This window comes from Mustela putorius, unplaced genomic scaffold, assembly GCF_011764305.1.
Source record: "Mustela putorius furo isolate JIRA1106 unplaced genomic scaffold, ASM1176430v1.1 tig00000242_pilon_pilon_pilon, whole genome shotgun sequence".
NCBI lineage: Eukaryota > Metazoa > Chordata > Mammalia > Carnivora > Mustelidae > Mustela > Mustela putorius.
Window position 1 is genome coordinate 12,355,271 of NW_025421325.1, and position 19,071 is coordinate 12,374,341.

Below are 19,071 nucleotides of genomic sequence, written 5' to 3' on the forward strand. Positions count from 1 at the left end.
CATGACCCTCTCTCCACAGTCTGTGGCCTGAGCGTATACTTATCTGCTCTATGGAAAGGGGGTATTTCTTTAAAATTTAGGAATATATTAACTGGGAATTTCTAAGTTATCCTGCACCAAATCCAAACCAAAGCAATCTTTTCAGACTCAGCTTCCAAAACCAGGGAAAGAACCAATCACTTTTTCCTTGGAATCTAATGAAGAGGTGATTAAGACACGAGGAGCATGAGGCTCCTCAACCCCACTCTTAGCCAAGAAAGGAGGAATAACATCTGAGGAATAACATCGGAGACTGCAGTTTTGGGTTTGGGTACACCTCTTAGTTTCTGTGAAATAAATTTATAATGCAAAGGATATGGTGAATATACTGTGATGGTTAATTTTATTATCAATTTGGCTAGGCCATGGTTCCCCAGCTATTGGGTCAAACATTCTAGATGTTTCTGTGAAAGTATTTTTTACATCAGATTAACATTTAAATCAGTGGGGACTTGGAGTAAAGCCGATTACCTTCCGTAATGTGAGTGGGCCTCATGCGATCGGTTAGAAGACCTTCCTATAAACAGAGTAACCTTCCCAGAAAGGGAAATTTTGCCAGCAGACTGCCTCTGGACTTGAACTGCAACGCTTCCCCAGGTCTCCAGCCTCCCAGCCGACCCTGAAAATTTGGGACTTGCCAGCCCCCACAATCGTGTGAGCCAATTCTCTAAATAAATCTCTCCCTCTATGCATACACATCCTATTAGTCCTGTTTCTCTGGACAATCCTAATACACATACTGTGGTAATTACTGCCACTGTTCACCAGTATGCCTGGTTTTTTTTTCTCTTTCTGGATCCTGGAAACTAAAAGGAAACCATGGCCATTAACTTGCTTTGGCTAATAAAATGGAGGGAAAGGGACTGGTGTCACCCCCCAAGTGAGAGCATCTAAGAGCCTGGGCAGGACTGTTTCTGCTCTTCCCCGGCAGCCCCAAGCGTTGAGTCACACAGAGATGGCCGCGACACAAGGTACTGCCTCCCCCAGTCAGAGTGTTTGGGTGACCACAAGCAGCAGCTCCCTGCTGCCCGGCCCTTGCAGACCGAGAGGAATGAGAATCGTTTGTTGTTTCAAACCACTGAGATCTGGGGGTGGTTTGTGATGGATACACCACCTGGGAGAAAAAGTTGTCCTGGTGATTTGTACTTACCAACTGAACCCTTTTCAAGCCCCTGTCAAGAAGTGATAAATTATTGAAGCATAGCACATAGCGTTTTCTTTTCGGTGTACCCATAAGTAAAACCTTGTGAGATGTTTCTGTTCACCTTTCCTGGGTTCTTAAAAAATAATTGTTTCCAATTATTCTGATCTTTTCAAATAAAACCAGACAAAATGCCACAGATCCTTGTCCAGAACCAGCACCAGCCCTCTCCTCCCTCCTTCCCTGCCCTGCCCCCACAACCTTCAACCAGGGGACTGTTGAAAAATCACGCCACGGGCTCCTGGACCAGGAACGCTGTCGCGCTTGGGGAGGGAGAGAGGAGAAAGGCCAGTCTGACGTTCACCCAACGGCCCAGCATTCATTCAACCTCAGTGCCCAGATACGTCTGTTGTTCCTAGAGACTACGTAAACTGCTCAAAGAAAGCAGGGCTGTGGAAAGCTCATTAACAAACCGTGAAAACCCTCTCAGCAGCAGTCACAGAACGCAGAGCAGTCTCCTTGTGCCAAGCAACGTGAACGCTCAGTGCTGTGCTCCTGGACAACATCAGACTCTAATGTGGCTCAGATTCGAAAAAGGCTGCCCAGGAGCACCTCCCTGAGCAGGGGGGTGAGGAGAAATTCTCCCCCAGTCACAGTGAAGCCACTGGAACCTGAGGAAGTTTACAAAGTCCGGGCTTTGCTTGAACCTGAACGACGGCCAGACAGCTGTGAGCGCGGGACTGGCTCCTCCCATCCTGGGCTGCGTAAACATCAGAGAACGACACCCATGCCCAGGCTCCCGAAAGAAGGCAAGAAAATCCAACACGTCCACCCACGCAGGAGGTGCAAGGCCACTGCAGACTGACCTCGCTCTGGGCGAACCCGAATATGGCTAACCTTCGGAGTTTCTCCCCAACTCCATGCACATCCCCGCTCCCTTTGTGGTAGTGCCACCGTTAGATCCCCAGCTCTATTTTCTATCCCGGTGACAACAGGATCAGAGGCTGAACTTCTGACCTCATAAACCCTTTTCCGCCTCAGACCGAAACCGGATTCCTCTGCAGAACGCCTCTCCTTGAGCACTTCATGTGGCAAGCCGAAGAAGATGGGAGAAAGGAGGCCAGGTCTAAAATGGTTTAAGGATCCTCATATGCATCCTTTCATCAGACAAGCGAGTAAAGCAAATCCAACCAAGTGACACTGCTGGACACTTGAGTTAAAAATCACGTACAGAGAAATGGATTTACTTTCTTTTTTTTTTTTATTCTTTTGCAAATGCACGCCGACACAGCGGGAAAAGAAAATGCCTGGAACTTAAATATGGAGGAAGCTCTTTACAACTACATCCACGATTTTGTGCACTTCTCTCACTTGCGTGTCAGTGAAAATCACCAACTATTATAAAACAGGATAAGTCACAAAAAAAAATACCCCAAAATAACAAAAAACAAAAAACACCTCATAAAAAAATATATCCAAGTATGAAAAGTATTGTCGTCTTGGTGTCTTCACATCCTTCTCTTCTGTGTACTTATATACAATACTGGCAAAGAAAAAAAAAATAAATACATTGAAAAACACTGTGCTTAAAAAATCACAATAGCAAGCTGTAAAAGCAAATAGATTTAGGCCTAACATCTCTACAAAGTGAAAAGGAATTTCCATACTAAACAATAAATTCTAGGACTACTAAAAAAACTAGATTTGATGAATCCAGGCCTGGGTTTGACGTCTTATGGGACTGTGCACTAGTGTTCGCTATACATTTGACTGTAAATTGCAAGCGGGAAGGTAAAAAAAAATGGATGTGAAAATCTCTGGAATATAAGAATGTTTTATAATTATAATAATTCTGCTTGTAGTAAAGTAAATCTACCAGGTTAAACCTCAGATTAACACTAAAAAATGTATTTTCATCCATCTCTCCAATATAAACTCTAAACTGTCCACTATTTTAATTACAACAGGATAAACAAGAGCTGAGGAATTTGGGGGTTTGGGGGAATTGTTTTAAGTACTAAAATCTTTATTCTGAGTTCTCTTTTAAAGTATCAACCTTCGGGGTTCTCCAAAGTTTTGCTTGGCTAGTCAGCTTGTGAGCACCCAAATTGAACTCTTTAGGATATGTGGTACTTCAGAATAAGGCAAAACTTAGTAACTAGGTGACTCTGGGTCAGGCTTTCACAGAAGTGTTCCTCTCTTCCCACTCCCAGCCCTCCTCAGACTCTGACACTTCTGTTCAAAGTGAACATTAAAGAAGTATCTTGACCAAAGAACACAGCACAAATTAAACAAGATCTTTTTTAAGAGACAAGGATGTGAATCTGGGAGTCTACAGGTAACTACCACTGATTACATCACAGAAAAAGTTGTATGAAGGGAAGCAGCAGAATGATGGTAGAAACACGCCTGGGAAACTGGACAGGCCCAAGAAGCAGTGTGCAGGGGATAGGATCTAGCCTGTCACCACTCACAGGTGACTGGGGCTCTCAGCTGTCTGCAGATAGGGAACAACAGAACATTTCTAGTAAATGGAGGGAGTAAAATAATAATATAAAAAATTGAAGGAATTCTAAATGTTGGAAGGAATATAAAGCCAGCAAAAGATGCATGCAAAGATAGGATATGAAGAAACATGGTACTGTAAGAACAGAGATAGAATATGTAGTTCAGAGCCGAGATCCAACTGTTAAGGGGGATGAAGAAATTATGGAGAACTAAAGAATTCACATCAGTAAAAAACTGGAACGCAAGAGCCCTAAGGCTCCATTGGGGGATGGGCCCCAAGGTGGGGATGGGGGATGGGTCAAGGAATAATTCCTTCAGTTTGGAGGTTTTTTTCCCTTCTCCCTGAGAAATTCAAATATGACTTCACTGATCACTTTTTTAAGCAAGGTAGCCTTAATAATCACAGCAACATACTAGCTGTTAAAAAGTGGAGTAACTTTAGAATCGTGTTTCCTATTTTGTCATTTTTGCCAAATGAAGGGATGCAAACCTCCATAAAAAGCATCTGAATGCTGAAGAAAGAAAGGACCATCAGGACAAGCTACCCGCCAAATGACGCAAACCAAAGATAGCAGGGAAACAGTGGCCACTCTTATAGCTCCAACTTCCAATGTGGGAGGCAGCATTGGAGGAACATAACAAACTGTATTTGGAGCTCTGGGTCAGTGTCCTAACATCCCTCAGCTCCTCATCAGTAAAGAGAGGGAAGGTGAGAATGTCTGTTCCAAAATTCCATGAAGCGTCTTAAAACAAAAAACAAAAAACTGGTCACAGTGAAGACCTGAGATTGAAGAAGTTAAAAATAAATGAGGCAAGACTAAAACTAAACTTCTGAATTATGCAGAAAATCTGCTGGGGATTCCAATTATAAACAACAACAAAAAAGCCTCTTTTGGATGTCGCACAACTGTATGATGGGAGAATCTTACCATTGTTTCCACGGATAAATGCATCGCCGTACTTATTCTTCAGCTGTCCATTTACATATTCTTCTGTCTGCTCCAAGGCTATATTCATGTAGCCATCCAGGCAAGCCAGGACCCCTGCAGGCAGATTTAGTCCAAGAGAAGATATCCAAGGCACATCAGAGTTGAAAATTACAGGGTATACCTTAGAGCTGACAATCTCATGATTTGTTAGCTCTTACATACTTAATACAAAAATTCACACTGAAAGTGAAACTCCACGGCTTCATTCGATGCCAACAGGAGTGACAGCGAAGAAGCATCCAATGCGAACGCAGGCACAAACCCACCACCGACGGGAGAAACATCAGACTATCACTCGCTTCATGGGATGTGTGATAACAGCAGCAAGTTCTAAAGCCTTCCTAGAAGTCACCTAACGAGCATATTCCAAACAGCACACCATTCTTGGAAAGCTAAAATCGGGAGTGGGCAACGTGTGCGGGGACAAATGACCATGGGCCAGGACTTCTAGCTTCTGGTGGCATTTCCTTCTTTAGCCACGTGGTAAAATATAGGTCTGGCAGATTTACTGCATTCTTCCCCAACATCTACTGCAGCAGATGAATGTACTCCAGGGCTCAGAGGAAGTCGCCACAATCTGCTAAAATAATAGGAGAGGAGACAGCAGGTGCTCCCGAAGGAACATCTGAGAGCTGTCACTCCTGCGAAGAGCAGCTTGAGAAGACAGAGCACCATACTGCATTGTAACACGTCCCTTCCTGTTTTGTTACAGTTAGAAGAGTTTTGAACCCAGACTGATAGAGAAAAACGGCCAAAAACATTCTAAAGAGCTTTTAAGGAAACTGTCTGAGTCAATCTTTTTAACTCTGTTATTGTGCAAAACTTGCCCCAATAATTTTTCTCAAGAGATGGAAATATATAAGCCTCTGGGTCTCTGACTCCATGTGGTATTTTCTAGAAAACAAAAACCAAGCAAAACAAATACTGTAAGTTTGGGTCAATTAGCCAAGTCGATAGCTTCATTTAGTTTCTACTTCGTTAATATGCTCCTCACTCCCCTGCGTCGGCCCCAATTTCCCTCTACACAAAAAGGTTCCTTTTCCAAATTGTGTGTGTAATGAGAACACACGACACTAATCTAACGGAATTCTGCTAGAAGCTGTACACTTTCAAAGAATCAGAATAGATTATGAACAATTACTAACAATTATTTCCCATCAAAAGAAAGCTTAAGCTCTAAGTTTTCAGTTTATTTCCTGCTGTATTATTTTACTTCTAAACCACAATCCTAAGCACCCGAGAAACTTCTGCAAGATGATACGCAAATCTTTCAAAGTTAACCCAAAGCATTTCAAAATGAAATATTCATTAATAAAAACATATCTATTCTTCTAGCACAGGTTGTTTTGAGAACAAGAGTCCAGGAGGTTGGAATTGTAACCCCCTCCCATCTCTAGGGGATAAATTGCTATGAATAACAGGAAAAAAAGAAGTTTTCTTTAAACAAGAGAAATTGCTAGGGTTTTTTAATTTAATCACGATGGTTACAAGCCATGTGAAAGGCTGTTCAACCTCACTAGTAAACAAAGAAACAGACATGAAATGAAACTATTACTTGTTGCCAGTTAGAATGGAAATGTTGAAAACAAGCCTAATACAAGGGTTGGGAGAATACAAAGAATAAGCCCATCTGCCCCAAGGGGAGGGCCACTGGGCAAGCTCGTTAATACAGAAATCCAAGGGGGGGGGATCTATTCTAAAGAAATACTTGGACAAGTGCTCAAGAGACATGTCAAAGGAGCAGAGCTGTTTACTCAAAAATATTTTTGAGTAAATAGCAAAAATTGGTAAAACACCTATAAACCCATTAATAGGAAAATTGGTTAAAAACAAAAACAAAACTGTGGTTCATCCACATAAGGCACTCCTTTGCAGCACGAAAAACTCTATACTGTCAGAGAACTGAATGCGTTCTTTCCATGTAAAAAGAGGAAAGGAAATCAGGGTATATGTACAGCTGATCCCATTTATATAAAATTATGCTTATACAGACACAGGTCCAGACTGGTAAGCCTGATTGTCTCTGGATGGAAGAATCTGGGGAAACTTTGCTTTCTTCTGTATACTTTTCTTCATTATTTATTTTGAAATTCTTTAAAAAAATAAAATAAAAAGAAAAACACATATGCTACCTTTACAGATAAAAAAAAAAATCTCCCTAATGAGTATAGAGAGAAAAAGTCAGGCTAGGCTGGTTGATGTCCTCAGTGAAGTAGGTTGGGAGAAGACATTGAACACAATGTTTCCACCCAAACCAACTGCTGAATGTGCTCAAATCTCTAGAAGTCTGTTACCTCCTTTGGGCTCATCAAAAGTTCATGGGTGGGAAGTGGTATATAGAGACTTCATAGCTCAGATTTCAGTATAATCTACTAGTTCCACTAGAATAATCAAATTAAACTGGAGATAGGTCACTGATGACAAGAAACTAAAGCAGTAACTAAGAGCAGAGTGATTTCTTAACCAGGCTTTTAGCCAAGCTTGAATTGGGAGTCCTAGCTCCTCCTTTACTAGGTGGGGAGAACGACTTCTCAAAGGATTTATGTGAAGATAAATTGGAAACTGAAATGATTAGCACACACTAGACACAAAGGAAGTTCTCAGGAAAATTAAGTTTGCATGTGTGGAAAGAGGAAAAGGCTTAAGACTACCATCCTCATTCAGAAAAGACACCAAAAAGACACCAAAAAAAGGCTTTACTTTGCTAATGAATTCGTAATCTGTACTCGTGAATAGTCCAGGTAATTAACGTATTTGAGTTTGGGAAGATGTGAGTATTTGAGTAACTTTAAAAAATGGGATTTGATACCATTCCTCCCACAAACTTAATTTCAGTAGTGTCACAGCCTCTTAAAAAGAGCATTCTCGAAAAGAATGGGAAGGTGTATTTGGAGAGCACGCATTCCTTAAGAGTGGGAAGTTCATGTTGTAAAATGATACTATCTAAATAGCTGCTTATCAACCTTAAATATTTTCGGCAAAAACAAAGGGTTCTCATGGGGGCTTAAGTGGGTAGGAGAAGAATAAATGAAACAAGATGGGATTGGGAGGGAGACTCTTAATCTCACAAAACAAACTGAGGGTTGCTGGGGGGAGGGGGTTTGGGAGAAGGGGGTGGGATTATGGACATTGGGGAGGGTATGTGCTTTGGTGAGTGCTGTGAAGTGTGTAAACCTGACGATTCACAGACCTGTACCCCTGGGGATAAAAATATATGTTTATAAAAAATAAAAAATTTAAAAAATAAATAAAAATAAAAAACAAAGGCTTCTGTGCCAAGTGTTCTTCAGCTTCCAGTTATTTGTGCCTGAGGTGACTGAGAATCCTGGCTACTACAAGGACACACACATCCAGTCACAAACGAGACAACAGTCACACAAATCACACTGGAAGTCAGAGCACACACTCCGCTATCCACCCTACCTCCAAAGGGAACCATCTCAGAGTCAGAAAAAGAAATGGGCATAAAAACTACTGGTAACCAATGCTTTCCACCGTCCCCCCGCCAACTGGGTACACTTAAGAGCTTAATAAAAACCAGTTAAGTCATATTTACTCATTTAGTTGTACGAGTGAGGATAAAGCATGAAAATATTACCTCGATAATCCACTCCAGAATTCAATTTTACCACAACTGGTCGTCCAATGATTTGCTTTAAGAAGTCACTGGGGGTCTGCTTCCGTAGACTCATTTTAACAATCCTGATCAAAAATCTGAAAAGGAGCAACAAAGACAAAAGTTAATTATTCACCAAAAGAAGTCTTGCAGCCTTTACCATATTTATAGGCAATCACATACCACCGGGCCACGTATGACACTCAACATTATTCACTACTATTACAACATGACAGCTAGCATGTTTCCAGGACTTACTATCAGCCAGATACTAAGCTGCATGATCTCATTCAGTTATCCCACAGCAACCTTGGACACAGCTTCATTGTGGCTCCCTGTGTTAACAGAGACCCCGTTCTTAATCACTTGTCACTACTGCCTCCCACACGGTCACTATACCCATTACAACCACTGCCACCTCCATCATTTCCTGCGCGCTCGTTCTACGCTGAGCCCTCTGCTAAGATCTTTATAAACACGATCCCATTTAATCTTCCGAACCCTGAGAAGCATAGTATCTCCATTCTGCTAATGAAAATAAAAGCACAAAAAGCTGAAAAAAATGTGCCCTTAAATGGGATGGAACCAACATTCAAGCTCGAAACAGTCATATTTTAAAGTCTATGTTATACAATATAGGCATATTTACAAAATGATGCCAAAATAGTGTTTTTGAAACTAATTAAAACGATAATCGAAGCTAACATCTGAGTGTACTAGATGCCAGGACTTACCTAAGCACTTTTTATATATTAATCCATTTAAACCTGACTACTTTATGGGATAGGTATTGTTTTTAAATCTTTGTTTCACAGATGAAAACAGACACACAGAGGTCCTGCTCTGGTCACATAGCTAGTAAGTGGATGACCAGCCTGTGCTCTACATCAAACTTATACAGCCTCCTGAAGGTTACTAATGGAGCCCGAGATTTTTACTTACTCTATCAGAGCAGATATACACTCTATAAGATAAAGAAAAAGTCTTCATTTATTTTTTTTTTAAGTTTTTATTTTAATCGCCCGGTGCTCATCACAGCAAGTGCCTACCTTAATCCCCATCACCTATTTCACCCACCCCCCACCCACCTCCCCCCTGGTAATCATCAGTTCGTTCTCTATAGTTAAGAGTCCATTTTCTTGGTTTGCCACTCTTTTTTTCCCCTTTACTTGTTTGTTCTGCTTCTTAAATTCTACATATGAGTAAAATCATATGGTATTTTTCTCTGCCTGGCTTATTTAACTCAGCATATTATTCTCTAGCTCCATCTGTATCACTGCAAATGGCAAGATTTCGTTCTTTTTTATGCCTTAGTAATATTCCGTTTCATACACACATGAATAGACACACACACACACACACACACACACACACACCATCTTTTCTTTATTCATCAGTCGATGGACCCTTGGGCTGCTTCCATAATTTGGCTATTGTAGCTAATGCTCTATAAACATCAGGGTGCATGTAACCCTCTGAATTAGTATCTTTGTGTTCTTCGGGTAAATATCTAGTAGTACAATTGCTGGATCATAGGAGTAGTTCTATTTTTAATTTTTTGAGGAGCCTCCGTACTGTTTTCCACTGGCCACACCAGTTTGGATGCCCACCAACAGAGTACAAAGATTCCTCTCTTCTTCCACATCCTCACCAACACCTGCTCTTTCTTGTGTTGTTGATTTTAGCCATTCTGACAGGTGTGAGGAGACATCTCATTGTAGTTTTGATCTGCATCTTCCTGATGGTGAGTGATGTTGAGCACCTTTTCGTGTGTCTGTTGGCCATCTGTACGTCTTCTTTGGAGAAATGTCTGCTTATGTTTTCTGCCCTTTTTTAAACTGGATTATTTGGTTTTGGGGAGTTGAGCTTTTAAGTTCTTTATATAGTTTGGGTACTAACCCTTTACCAGATATGTCATTTGGAAGGATTTTCTCCCATTCTGTAAGTTGCCTTTTAGTAAGAAAAAGTCTTAAAATTCAAGAATAGGAGTCTGAAATACAGACAGAGCATTATATACCCAAATCAAACATACATCGTTGCCAATCACTCCTTTCAAAATTCATCTTGTTACAGACCAGTTATCTGGGTCAAAATGCTTTGATAAACAAATGTAACAAAACTGTAGTTACTTAAGCGAAAACTGACAGCAAAAGAACTTTGGAAATTAATGTTTCTGTTTCAGTCAAACTCAGCTCACTGTTATTTAGTAGCCATAGAGTAGTGACACTTAAAATCAGTATGGATACAATGTATTAACGACTCTCCTCAATGACTCAAATTGTTTTCAATCCAAATTTTTGCAACACTTTCTTCCATAAACAGCACTGCTTACTTCACTCCCAGTCTATCCACTCCATGAACTGAGTATGGCTTCAGGAATATCGTTTAGAGATTTCCTCACAGTGAATTGGCCGGCTCAGGTAGTTCAGGTAAGCTAGAATGCTCAGTTGCTAACTTTTCATTTCTTGAGTAAATGTGCGTATGTCTGCACATATTTTCAGGGAAATTAAAAAACATGGCATTCACACAGGTTCTGACCTTAAAGAACTTGGAATCCAGAAGAATTTAAACTCTTGCTCAAAGGGTGTGAGTAAACAAAAGTGATTATAATTTAAGTAAAACAATTTTCTTTAACCCAAAAAGTCAGCAGCCTCAGTTAAATAAAAGAAAATGCAAATTTCACGAAGCATGCCTGAATTTGGGGCCACTCTTTGGACCATTCCCCACTCCATCTCCCCGAGGTTTGAAAGATTTGTTTAAAATGCAATCCGCTAATTATTTCACTCAGCAAATTTTAATTTAACTTTCCCACTGGATTGCCAGTTTATTTTTTTTAGCTCCAGTCTCAGTAGATAACTGGAATTACAACTACTATGCAGGACGACCACTATTCATGACCACTATTCATTTGAGACTCAGACCATACAATTTTCTTTATGCTGTTTGAATGCAAGAAAAAATATTACAAAGTAAATCCTGTAACAGATTCAGTACTCTTGATGAGTTTAGTAAAAACAAACAAATCTTCCCATTCGTCTACAAACTGCCTTATTTATGCCTTGAACACGAGCTGTTTTGTGGCTGAACGGGTCTAGAGAGACTATTAACTCTGAAGGCCTGATGGAGACTCAGCTCCTAAGTCAGGTGCATTTCCTATCAGATGCGAAATCCCAGGATGGTACTTTCTAGGTATAAGACTGAGACAAAGCTGGCTCTTTACTTTGTGTTTTAAAAAAACAAAAACAAAAAAACAACCACCAAGATGCATGGTCATGTGAAAATCTAGTTGATAGGACTATTACTAACTACCTCATCCAAAGTTAAAAGCTAATGACAGCAAAAAGACTCCAGGCCTAGACAAATTGCTGGTATTGGCTGTTTTTTTAAAAAAATGTTATTCATCTTCTTTTTTCACCTTTTTAGAAAGCAGGTAATATGCTTCTAAGCTCATCAAAGATCACACCTCTGCCGTTAAAACCACATCTTCACTCCAATTAGCATCAATCTCTTCCTGCAGGTGTTCAACACTCCCAACTTCCTGGCAGCACCTGAGTATCGGGTGCACGGGCGGGGCTGGGGGGGGTGCAACACTAGTAAGACACAGGTAGCCTCAGGCCCTCAGAGTTTACACTACCAAGCTAGCCCCAGAACATGTCAATGGAGAACTTTTTAGAAGTTGGATGTATGTGGATAGATTTTTGCGGAGAGTGGCACACAGAGAAAGCAGCTCACTTGGCACAGGCTTGGCAGAGCAGAGACCTCTAGAGCACTCATCTCCAGGAAAAAGCAGCCCACTGGCCCAAAGGAAAGAAATCCTAGCAAAGGCACTGCACAGCAGTGCATTTGGATTTTTTCTTTTTAAAGATTTTATTTATTATTTATTTGACAGAGAGAGAGATCACAAGTAGATGGAGAGGCAGGCAGAGAGAGCGAGAGATAGAGGGAAGCAGGCTCCCTGCTGAGCAGAGAGCCCGATGCGGGACTCGATCCCAGGACCCTGAGATCATGACCTGAGCAGAAGGCAGCGGCTTAACCCACTGAGCCACCCAGGCGCCCAAGTGCATTTGGATTTGAGGAGAACACACTACACAGGCCCACAGGACAAAATGCAGCCGACGGAGGGAGCAGGCGCCACGTTCCTGGCACGCACGGCAAGTCTGGCTAAGAGAGCTTGGACTTGAACCGCCAGCTTGGTTTCCCCAACCCATAATGGATTGGCTCGCCTGGAGATTCTGATTTGGTAGTTCTGGGGCAGAACCCGGGAACCGGTTTGCACACGCCCGGCAGATTCCTCTGACCTGGCAAGTCTGGGGAACACCATGTCAGCCACAGGACAGGGAACGTGACAGGGTCCTGAGCTGAGACCTGCCTGAGCTCGGCTCTCTACCATGGAGCAGAGCTGGACCAGCTCACCTAGTTCTGACGCGGCCATGTTCCCCATCTGGTTCTACCTGCTACAATGTGCCACTACTCTCTTTCACATTCTCTACTTTTTTTCTGTACTAGTCTTTTCACTCTCAAAAGATAGGAACATGTGAAAGACTACTACCGAGCTTTTCATTTTTTTTTTTTTTTTCCTCCAGAGCATCTGCATTCTGCTAAATCTCTTGGAAAGAAAAATTTTTTTTTCAGAAGTTATTTGAAAAGGGGGTGGCTGCTTCAGACGCATTTTATCCATCACTCTAGGAGACCACATCTTCTACATTCGTCTTCATTAGGCTTCCTTGGTACTCCCCGTTACTTGATGATTTGCCCATAAATCCATTCTGTATGAGTAAATTGGTCTCAACATCACAATTTTTCCCATCACTTGGCTCACGTAATTTTAATGTTCATCTTTTAAATTGGTTAAGGCAGAAGGCACAGTTCTGACCATTTCTGAAGCGAGAGAAAAGCCTCTTGAACCATAAACACATAAGAGGAAAAAGGCCTCCTTTCTACAGGGTCACCTTGATAAAACTTCTCCCTTGAAAATTAAAGCCATAATCACCTCTATGCCTCTCTCCCTCCCCTGACTCCTACTCAGGCTTGTTTTAAATGACCTATTTTCAGAAATGGCTATTAAGTCAAAGGCAGTATATTTTCTGCCAGAAGCTACTGAGAGGTCTAGTGTAAGAACATCTGCACACTGCCCTGCAGAGATTTTTTTTTAGTAAAAGAATGGGGGAGAAAGAACCAAATTTTATTCATCCAACGATGTGCCAAGCTGTGTGAGATCCACAAGCAATTCACACAGTAACCCTGTGAGGTGGCAAGCACAACTAAGGCTTGGTCCCAAAGCCCAAGCCCTTTCAAAGCTGCCCTTTGGAATATGTCTGGATCCTCCCGTGACAGGTGGGGAACGGCCACAGATATCTATGGAGATGTAGGGGAGATCCAGCTCGAGAGCAGGAGCACTGGAGGAAAAATGCCTAAAGGGACAAAGTGCTGTCAATTAGCCTGGGAAGAAATACAGTGGTCAAAGGTTAAGAAATCTATCTAATGTGATTTTGAATTATGTTGCTGAGGAGAAGGCACGCAAATTCTTGCTTCTTGGCAATGTTTACCTGTAAACTTTCACCTCCTCATAGAATATCTACAGTTTAGGGTGAAGAAAATGTGAAAAGTAAATAATTACAATGAAGCATAACATCACAACCCTTGTAAATGCAGCTCGAGACTAATAACTGGGCGTCCAAGAGGGCATCAGACACGGGGAACAGCTCTCTACACATCTCCCGTCTCAGACCCTTGGGGTACCTAGCCCTCTCCTGAAGACTCCCTACCAATCCCTCCTCCCACACAGTAGGGGGCTACCTTCCTCCCCTCTCTCACTCCAGCCCCAAACCCAGCACTCATAGCACCACCCCCTTCCACTTAGCACTACTGCCTTCCACTTATCCGGCTGTTCTGTAGTTTTCCTGCTGACCAGTCTCCCACTTAAATTCTAAGCTTCTCAGCTTCTCAGAGATGGGGAAAATGGTATCCCTGGTCCCCAAGCTCAATGGCCAACCCTGGGGGGGGCATCTAAGGTCAGAGTCAAGGAAAATCCCTGTCCCTTTCTCCTCCACCCACGAACCATGGGTATAGAGTGACAAGCACAGTAATCATCTGTGCACTTAAATGGCTAGAGCACAGTAATATTTCTGTTACTGACCAGCCAGTAAAAGAAAGATGAAGAAAACAGAAATGTTTCTGTGTTGTACAAGAATCAGCTGCATCTGAGTCAAGAGAGATGCTTGTTAAAATGCAGATTCCTATAGTCTACTCCTATTCAGACTCCTATTCAGCAAGAGGTGCTGCAACTTACATTTTATAAAGTTTCCCAAATGATTCCTATAAGCAAACTTGGACATTGGGAAATATCTGGAGACGTTCTGATCTTGAACAAGGAACGTGGTGCTAGTACACAGAGGCCAGGGGCGTGACTTAACATTCTACCACGCAAAGATAGCCCTCCACAACAAAGGATTCTCTTGCTCAAAATGTCAAGGGAGGTTGAAAACTCTGTTATAAACCCTAAATAAATAAAACAAAGGACTTTTTGTCTTAAATTGACAAGTTTTTTAAAACCTTCAAGGTATAACAAATGAAAATGAACAGCTCAATTCTAATCAGATGACAGAATACAAATTATAACTTACTAGGTATTTTATTCTGACAGAAAGGGAATGTGAAAACAACTGTCAAAAAATTTTGCAGGGGTCACCATTCTAAGTAATGGATTTCTAGTCCCCGTCATGAAAATGGTCAATTTCCCATTTTTCAGTGTTCTATGTCCCTCAGATGATTACAACCTGTTACTTGGTACAGTTCTAACAGGACTGAATAATCCAAGTGATATCAATATTTTTTAAGGTTCTCACATAAATATGCCACAGTTCAGCTCAGAGACCACCCAATGCAGCATAAGGAGTACTCACTTGGGAGACAGGAAACCTGAATTCTAATCCCAGTTCTGCTACTTAATTTAGCTGTGTGCCTTGGAGAACTCATCCTTTCACCTCTCAAGGCCCCAGGCTCCTCATCTGCAAAATAAGGGAGTTATGCTAGATGATCACTTAAGAGATCATCTCGCTGTAACATTCAGTCAGCCTATGCAATAACTCCAATAATGCATTTACACACACACACACACACACACACACGAAGACAATCGTCTACACTCCTGCACAAAATTCAAGCAACTGGAAATGGGAAACACCACTGTAAAAAAAATAAAAATAAAAATAAATCCAAAGAGATGTTGCTTATTGGAATACATAAAATACATAATGAGCTATCACACTTTTGGCAAAAAACAGGCACAACCTTACATGAATGAGGTAAACTGCTAAAACTTTCCTGGAAAACAATTAGGTAATGGGTGTAGAGATCTAAAATAGACCTCACTAGAACACAGCATCTATTGTAATAACTTCCTTGCTCAGACTCTAGTCCGAGTAAATCATCTGAAATACAGTTTTAAAATAAAGTCTATCAGAATATTACCTGGGATGCTAAAGCCAAATGAAAGTTTACAAACACCCTAAATGCCTCACAGTTCGAAAACGGTTGAATAATTTATGGGACCTACGCAATGACAGAATAGGTAGCCAATCAAAAGTCGCAAAATCAGAAATGGTATTTGGGGAAGAACTTTTCAATGCAAGTGGACGACTACTTATACAGCTGATAAAATAGTTTTAACTCAAATGGAAAGTAGCACACACGAGACTAAAATACAGAAAGAAATTATGGATGGGATTCAGTGCATATTACTTCCTTCCCTGGACTCCTGTGTTTTCACTTTTTCAAGAGCCCTGTGTTATGGGGGTGGGGGGCACATTAAACCACTACCAACCTGATCTCCCAGCGTCCTAACACTAGACACCGCAAACAAAAACACCGGTAAGGAGCGAGCGCGCACACACCTACAGACCAAAACCCGGGTGGTAGGACCTACCACCTACAACCGTGGGCGTCGGCAACCTGAGAACTCGGTAAGGTGGGCTAGTCCCGCTCTTGATTCCTGGGGGTCGGGGAACCACCCCGATGCAGTCAGTGCAGCCCTGGAGCCCGCAGGAACCGGGCGGGGCCGGCCCGCGCATTCGGGGCCCGCTTTCCCGCCCATTCCGCAGGCTCCCTCCTGGGCTCCCGCCTGGGCTCCCGCGGAACCCTGGGCAACCAGGACCGGTCTCGGAAGGCAACTCGATGGGGCCAGGTCGCTGCCGTTCGTCCCCGCGCGGTCTAGACGCCCTTCCGGAGGGGTCCTCACAGCCGGGGGCCACAGATCTCCTGCCCTTCCCAGGAGCCCAGGAGGAACTGAGCGCATTTGGGGGGCGCCCGCCACCCACGGGCTCCCGGCGTCCGCGCTCCCTCCCGGCGCCTTTCAGGGGCTGCCCGGCCCAGACCCGGGCTGCCGCTCCCCAAACCCGCCCCCAGCGAGCGAGCACTGGGGCCTCCAACCGCCCGCGCGGCTGCCTGGCTCACCTGGTGGCCGGGATCCAAACCCCCGCTCCAAGTGCCCTACAAGCCGGGCCTCCGCCGAGGATCGGAAGAAATCGAAAGTGAAACTGCCGAGGCAGGTGGCACTTTTCTGCGCCAACCGAGGATTGCCTTTCCTGGCTACGGCAGCCTGCGAGGACCGAAAAGGCTAGACTTCGGTGGAGCGCGAAAAGCCAAGAAGCTCGTTTTGCCTGAAGGCAAAGTTGGTCCTTTAGAGGTCGAAGGAGAAAGCGCTGGTGCTTCCTCTTTTAACAGAAAACAAACACCTCTAAAATAAAATTTTAAAAACCTGGAAGTGATCGTTTAGCCGGGTTTTCCTTTTGGCAGAAATGCGAGAGAGAGCTTGAAGTTACACTAAACTGGAATTTACTGCCAACGTGATGACTATACTCGGAAAAATCCTTGAAAAAGTTAATGCAAATAAATAAAACGGGCAGTCTCAAATCTTCACATCCACCTTTGGATTTTGGTTAAGTGTGTGTGAAGATGAAGTCGATATTAGCAAGAGATTGTTCCCATGGCAACGTTAATTGCCACAAAAAGAATTAAAATCACTAAAGTAACTCCGAATTATAATGGCATAAATTGCGATACATTACAATCTAATTCTAATTGGAAGTGGTGTGCAGGCATTTAAGTGCTGCTATGGGAACTTGGTTTGGAATTTTGAATTCTCAGTATTCTTGCTATTAATGTAAAGGGTGAAGAAAAAGAAGAAAACTGTTACACCGACACTTGATTCTTTTTTTCTTCACACACATACCCTCAACTTAAAATTTATACTTTAATTCTATTTGTGATTTGTAACACTATAAACAAAGAAAAAATATCTTTAAACAGAGTCTTAACCATGTTAAGTGTTATGGATCGAAGATGCAGAATTTTTTTTCCTAAGACAGGGATGAGTTTCCCCACATGTAAACCTCTTTTAGCTAAAGAAATGAACCTTTGATGGATATGGCAGAGAGAGAACAACTGGGTGTGATTTGGTGGAAAAAAGATTTCCTTCTTTCCTTCCATAAAAGCTTACTTTGGGTAAACACCAATCATTACGGATTTATTGAAAAGGCTGTATTTGAAGTTCTTGCAGTATAAAATATAATGTAAAAAAATTAAGTATCATTTAAATAAAATAATTAGCTGTGAAGAGCAAATATAATAGGATATGAAGAAAGCCCTGTCTCTAAAAGCTTTCTTCACAAAAGACCTCAAATTGTACCACATTCTTCACTGGTTGTTTCAATTATTTTAAAAAAAGAACTTTTTGATTCGTAGCCTTTTTTCCATTACCACAGAACGCTGATGCAGTCATTAAGATTGGCGTGGTGGGCAGGGGGCAACGAGGAGTTTTAAGGGCACAGTTCACCGGCAGAGGTGGTTGCAACCTTTTTCAGGGGGCATGGATCTGTAAGGGCCCAACCAGGCAAATGGGGTGGGGACCATGAATTACTTTCTGAGCCAACAAGTTTATCAAAATGGAGTTGTGCCCAGAATCCCCTTAGCAGCTTATAATTGGCTTTTACTGATTCACAAGGCAACTTTCCAAGTTTCACAGGATTTTCTTTAGCATTTTTTTAATACAAAGAAAACACATGGAAGACTTTTTCTGAATGTTAGTTCACCAACACTAACTTCAAGTTCTTCGAAACCCTGAATACAAACCTAAATGTAATTTGACCAGATTTAGTTTGGCGTACACAGTTTAGCTTAGATTTTACAACTGATAACCCTCTACTGACCCATCGTTATCACCCAACTCCCTGTCCCTAGTTTATATTAGGGTTCTCTCTTGGTGTTGCACTTTCTATGGGTTTTGAGAAACCTATAAGGATATATATTTGCCATCATCGTATCATGCAAAGTATTTTCACTGCTGTAAAATTCCTCTCTGCTCTGCCTATTCATCCTTTTCTCTCTACTTACCCCTGGCAACGACGGGTCTTTTTAATGACTCCATGATTTCACCTTTTCCAGAATACCAAAAAGTAGGATTCATATGGTACATTGATTGACTTTTCAGATTGGCTTCTTTCACTTAGAAATGGGCATTTAAGTTTTCTTCATGTCTTTTTGTGGTTTGCTAGCTCATTTTTGCATGTTGGAGAATATTCCATTTTCTAGAGTACCACAGTTTGTTCATTCTCTTACTGATGGACATCTAGGTTGCTTGCAAGTTTTGGCAGTTGTGAATAAAGCTTCTATAGACATCTAAGTACAGGTTCTCGTGTGACTTTAAGTTTTAGCTCATTTGGGTAAATACCAAGGAACACATTCGCTGAATTGTATGACAAGAGTATGTTCAGTTTTGTAAG

The 19,071-nt window shown here is 42.0% G+C and overlaps 1 protein-coding gene across 2 annotated transcripts; it reads right to left on the bottom strand.

Moving 5' to 3' along the window:
* Window positions 1–2,422: 2,422 nt before the first annotated feature.
* LSM6 (LSM6 homolog, U6 small nuclear RNA and mRNA degradation associated) lies at window positions 2,423–16,874 on the bottom strand. 2 transcript variants are annotated; one of them, XM_004758016.3, is made up of 5 exons: window positions 16,745–16,854; window positions 15,196–15,300; window positions 8,276–8,391; window positions 4,618–4,731; window positions 2,423–2,723 (listed from the first exon to the last, which is right to left on the bottom strand). In XM_004758016.3, exons 3-5 carry the CDS (start codon window positions 8,367–8,369, stop codon window positions 2,689–2,691), a joined length of 243 nt encoding a protein of 80 aa, XP_004758073.1. In that variant the 5' UTR covers window positions 8,370–8,391; window positions 15,196–15,300; window positions 16,745–16,854; the 3' UTR covers window positions 2,423–2,688. The 2 variants fall into 2 exon arrangements, with proteins under 2 accessions (XP_004758073.1, XP_004758074.1); XM_004758017.3 differs by lacking the exon at window positions 15,196–15,300 and having other exon boundaries at window positions 16,745–16,874.
* Window positions 16,875–19,071: the final 2,197 nt, after the last annotated feature.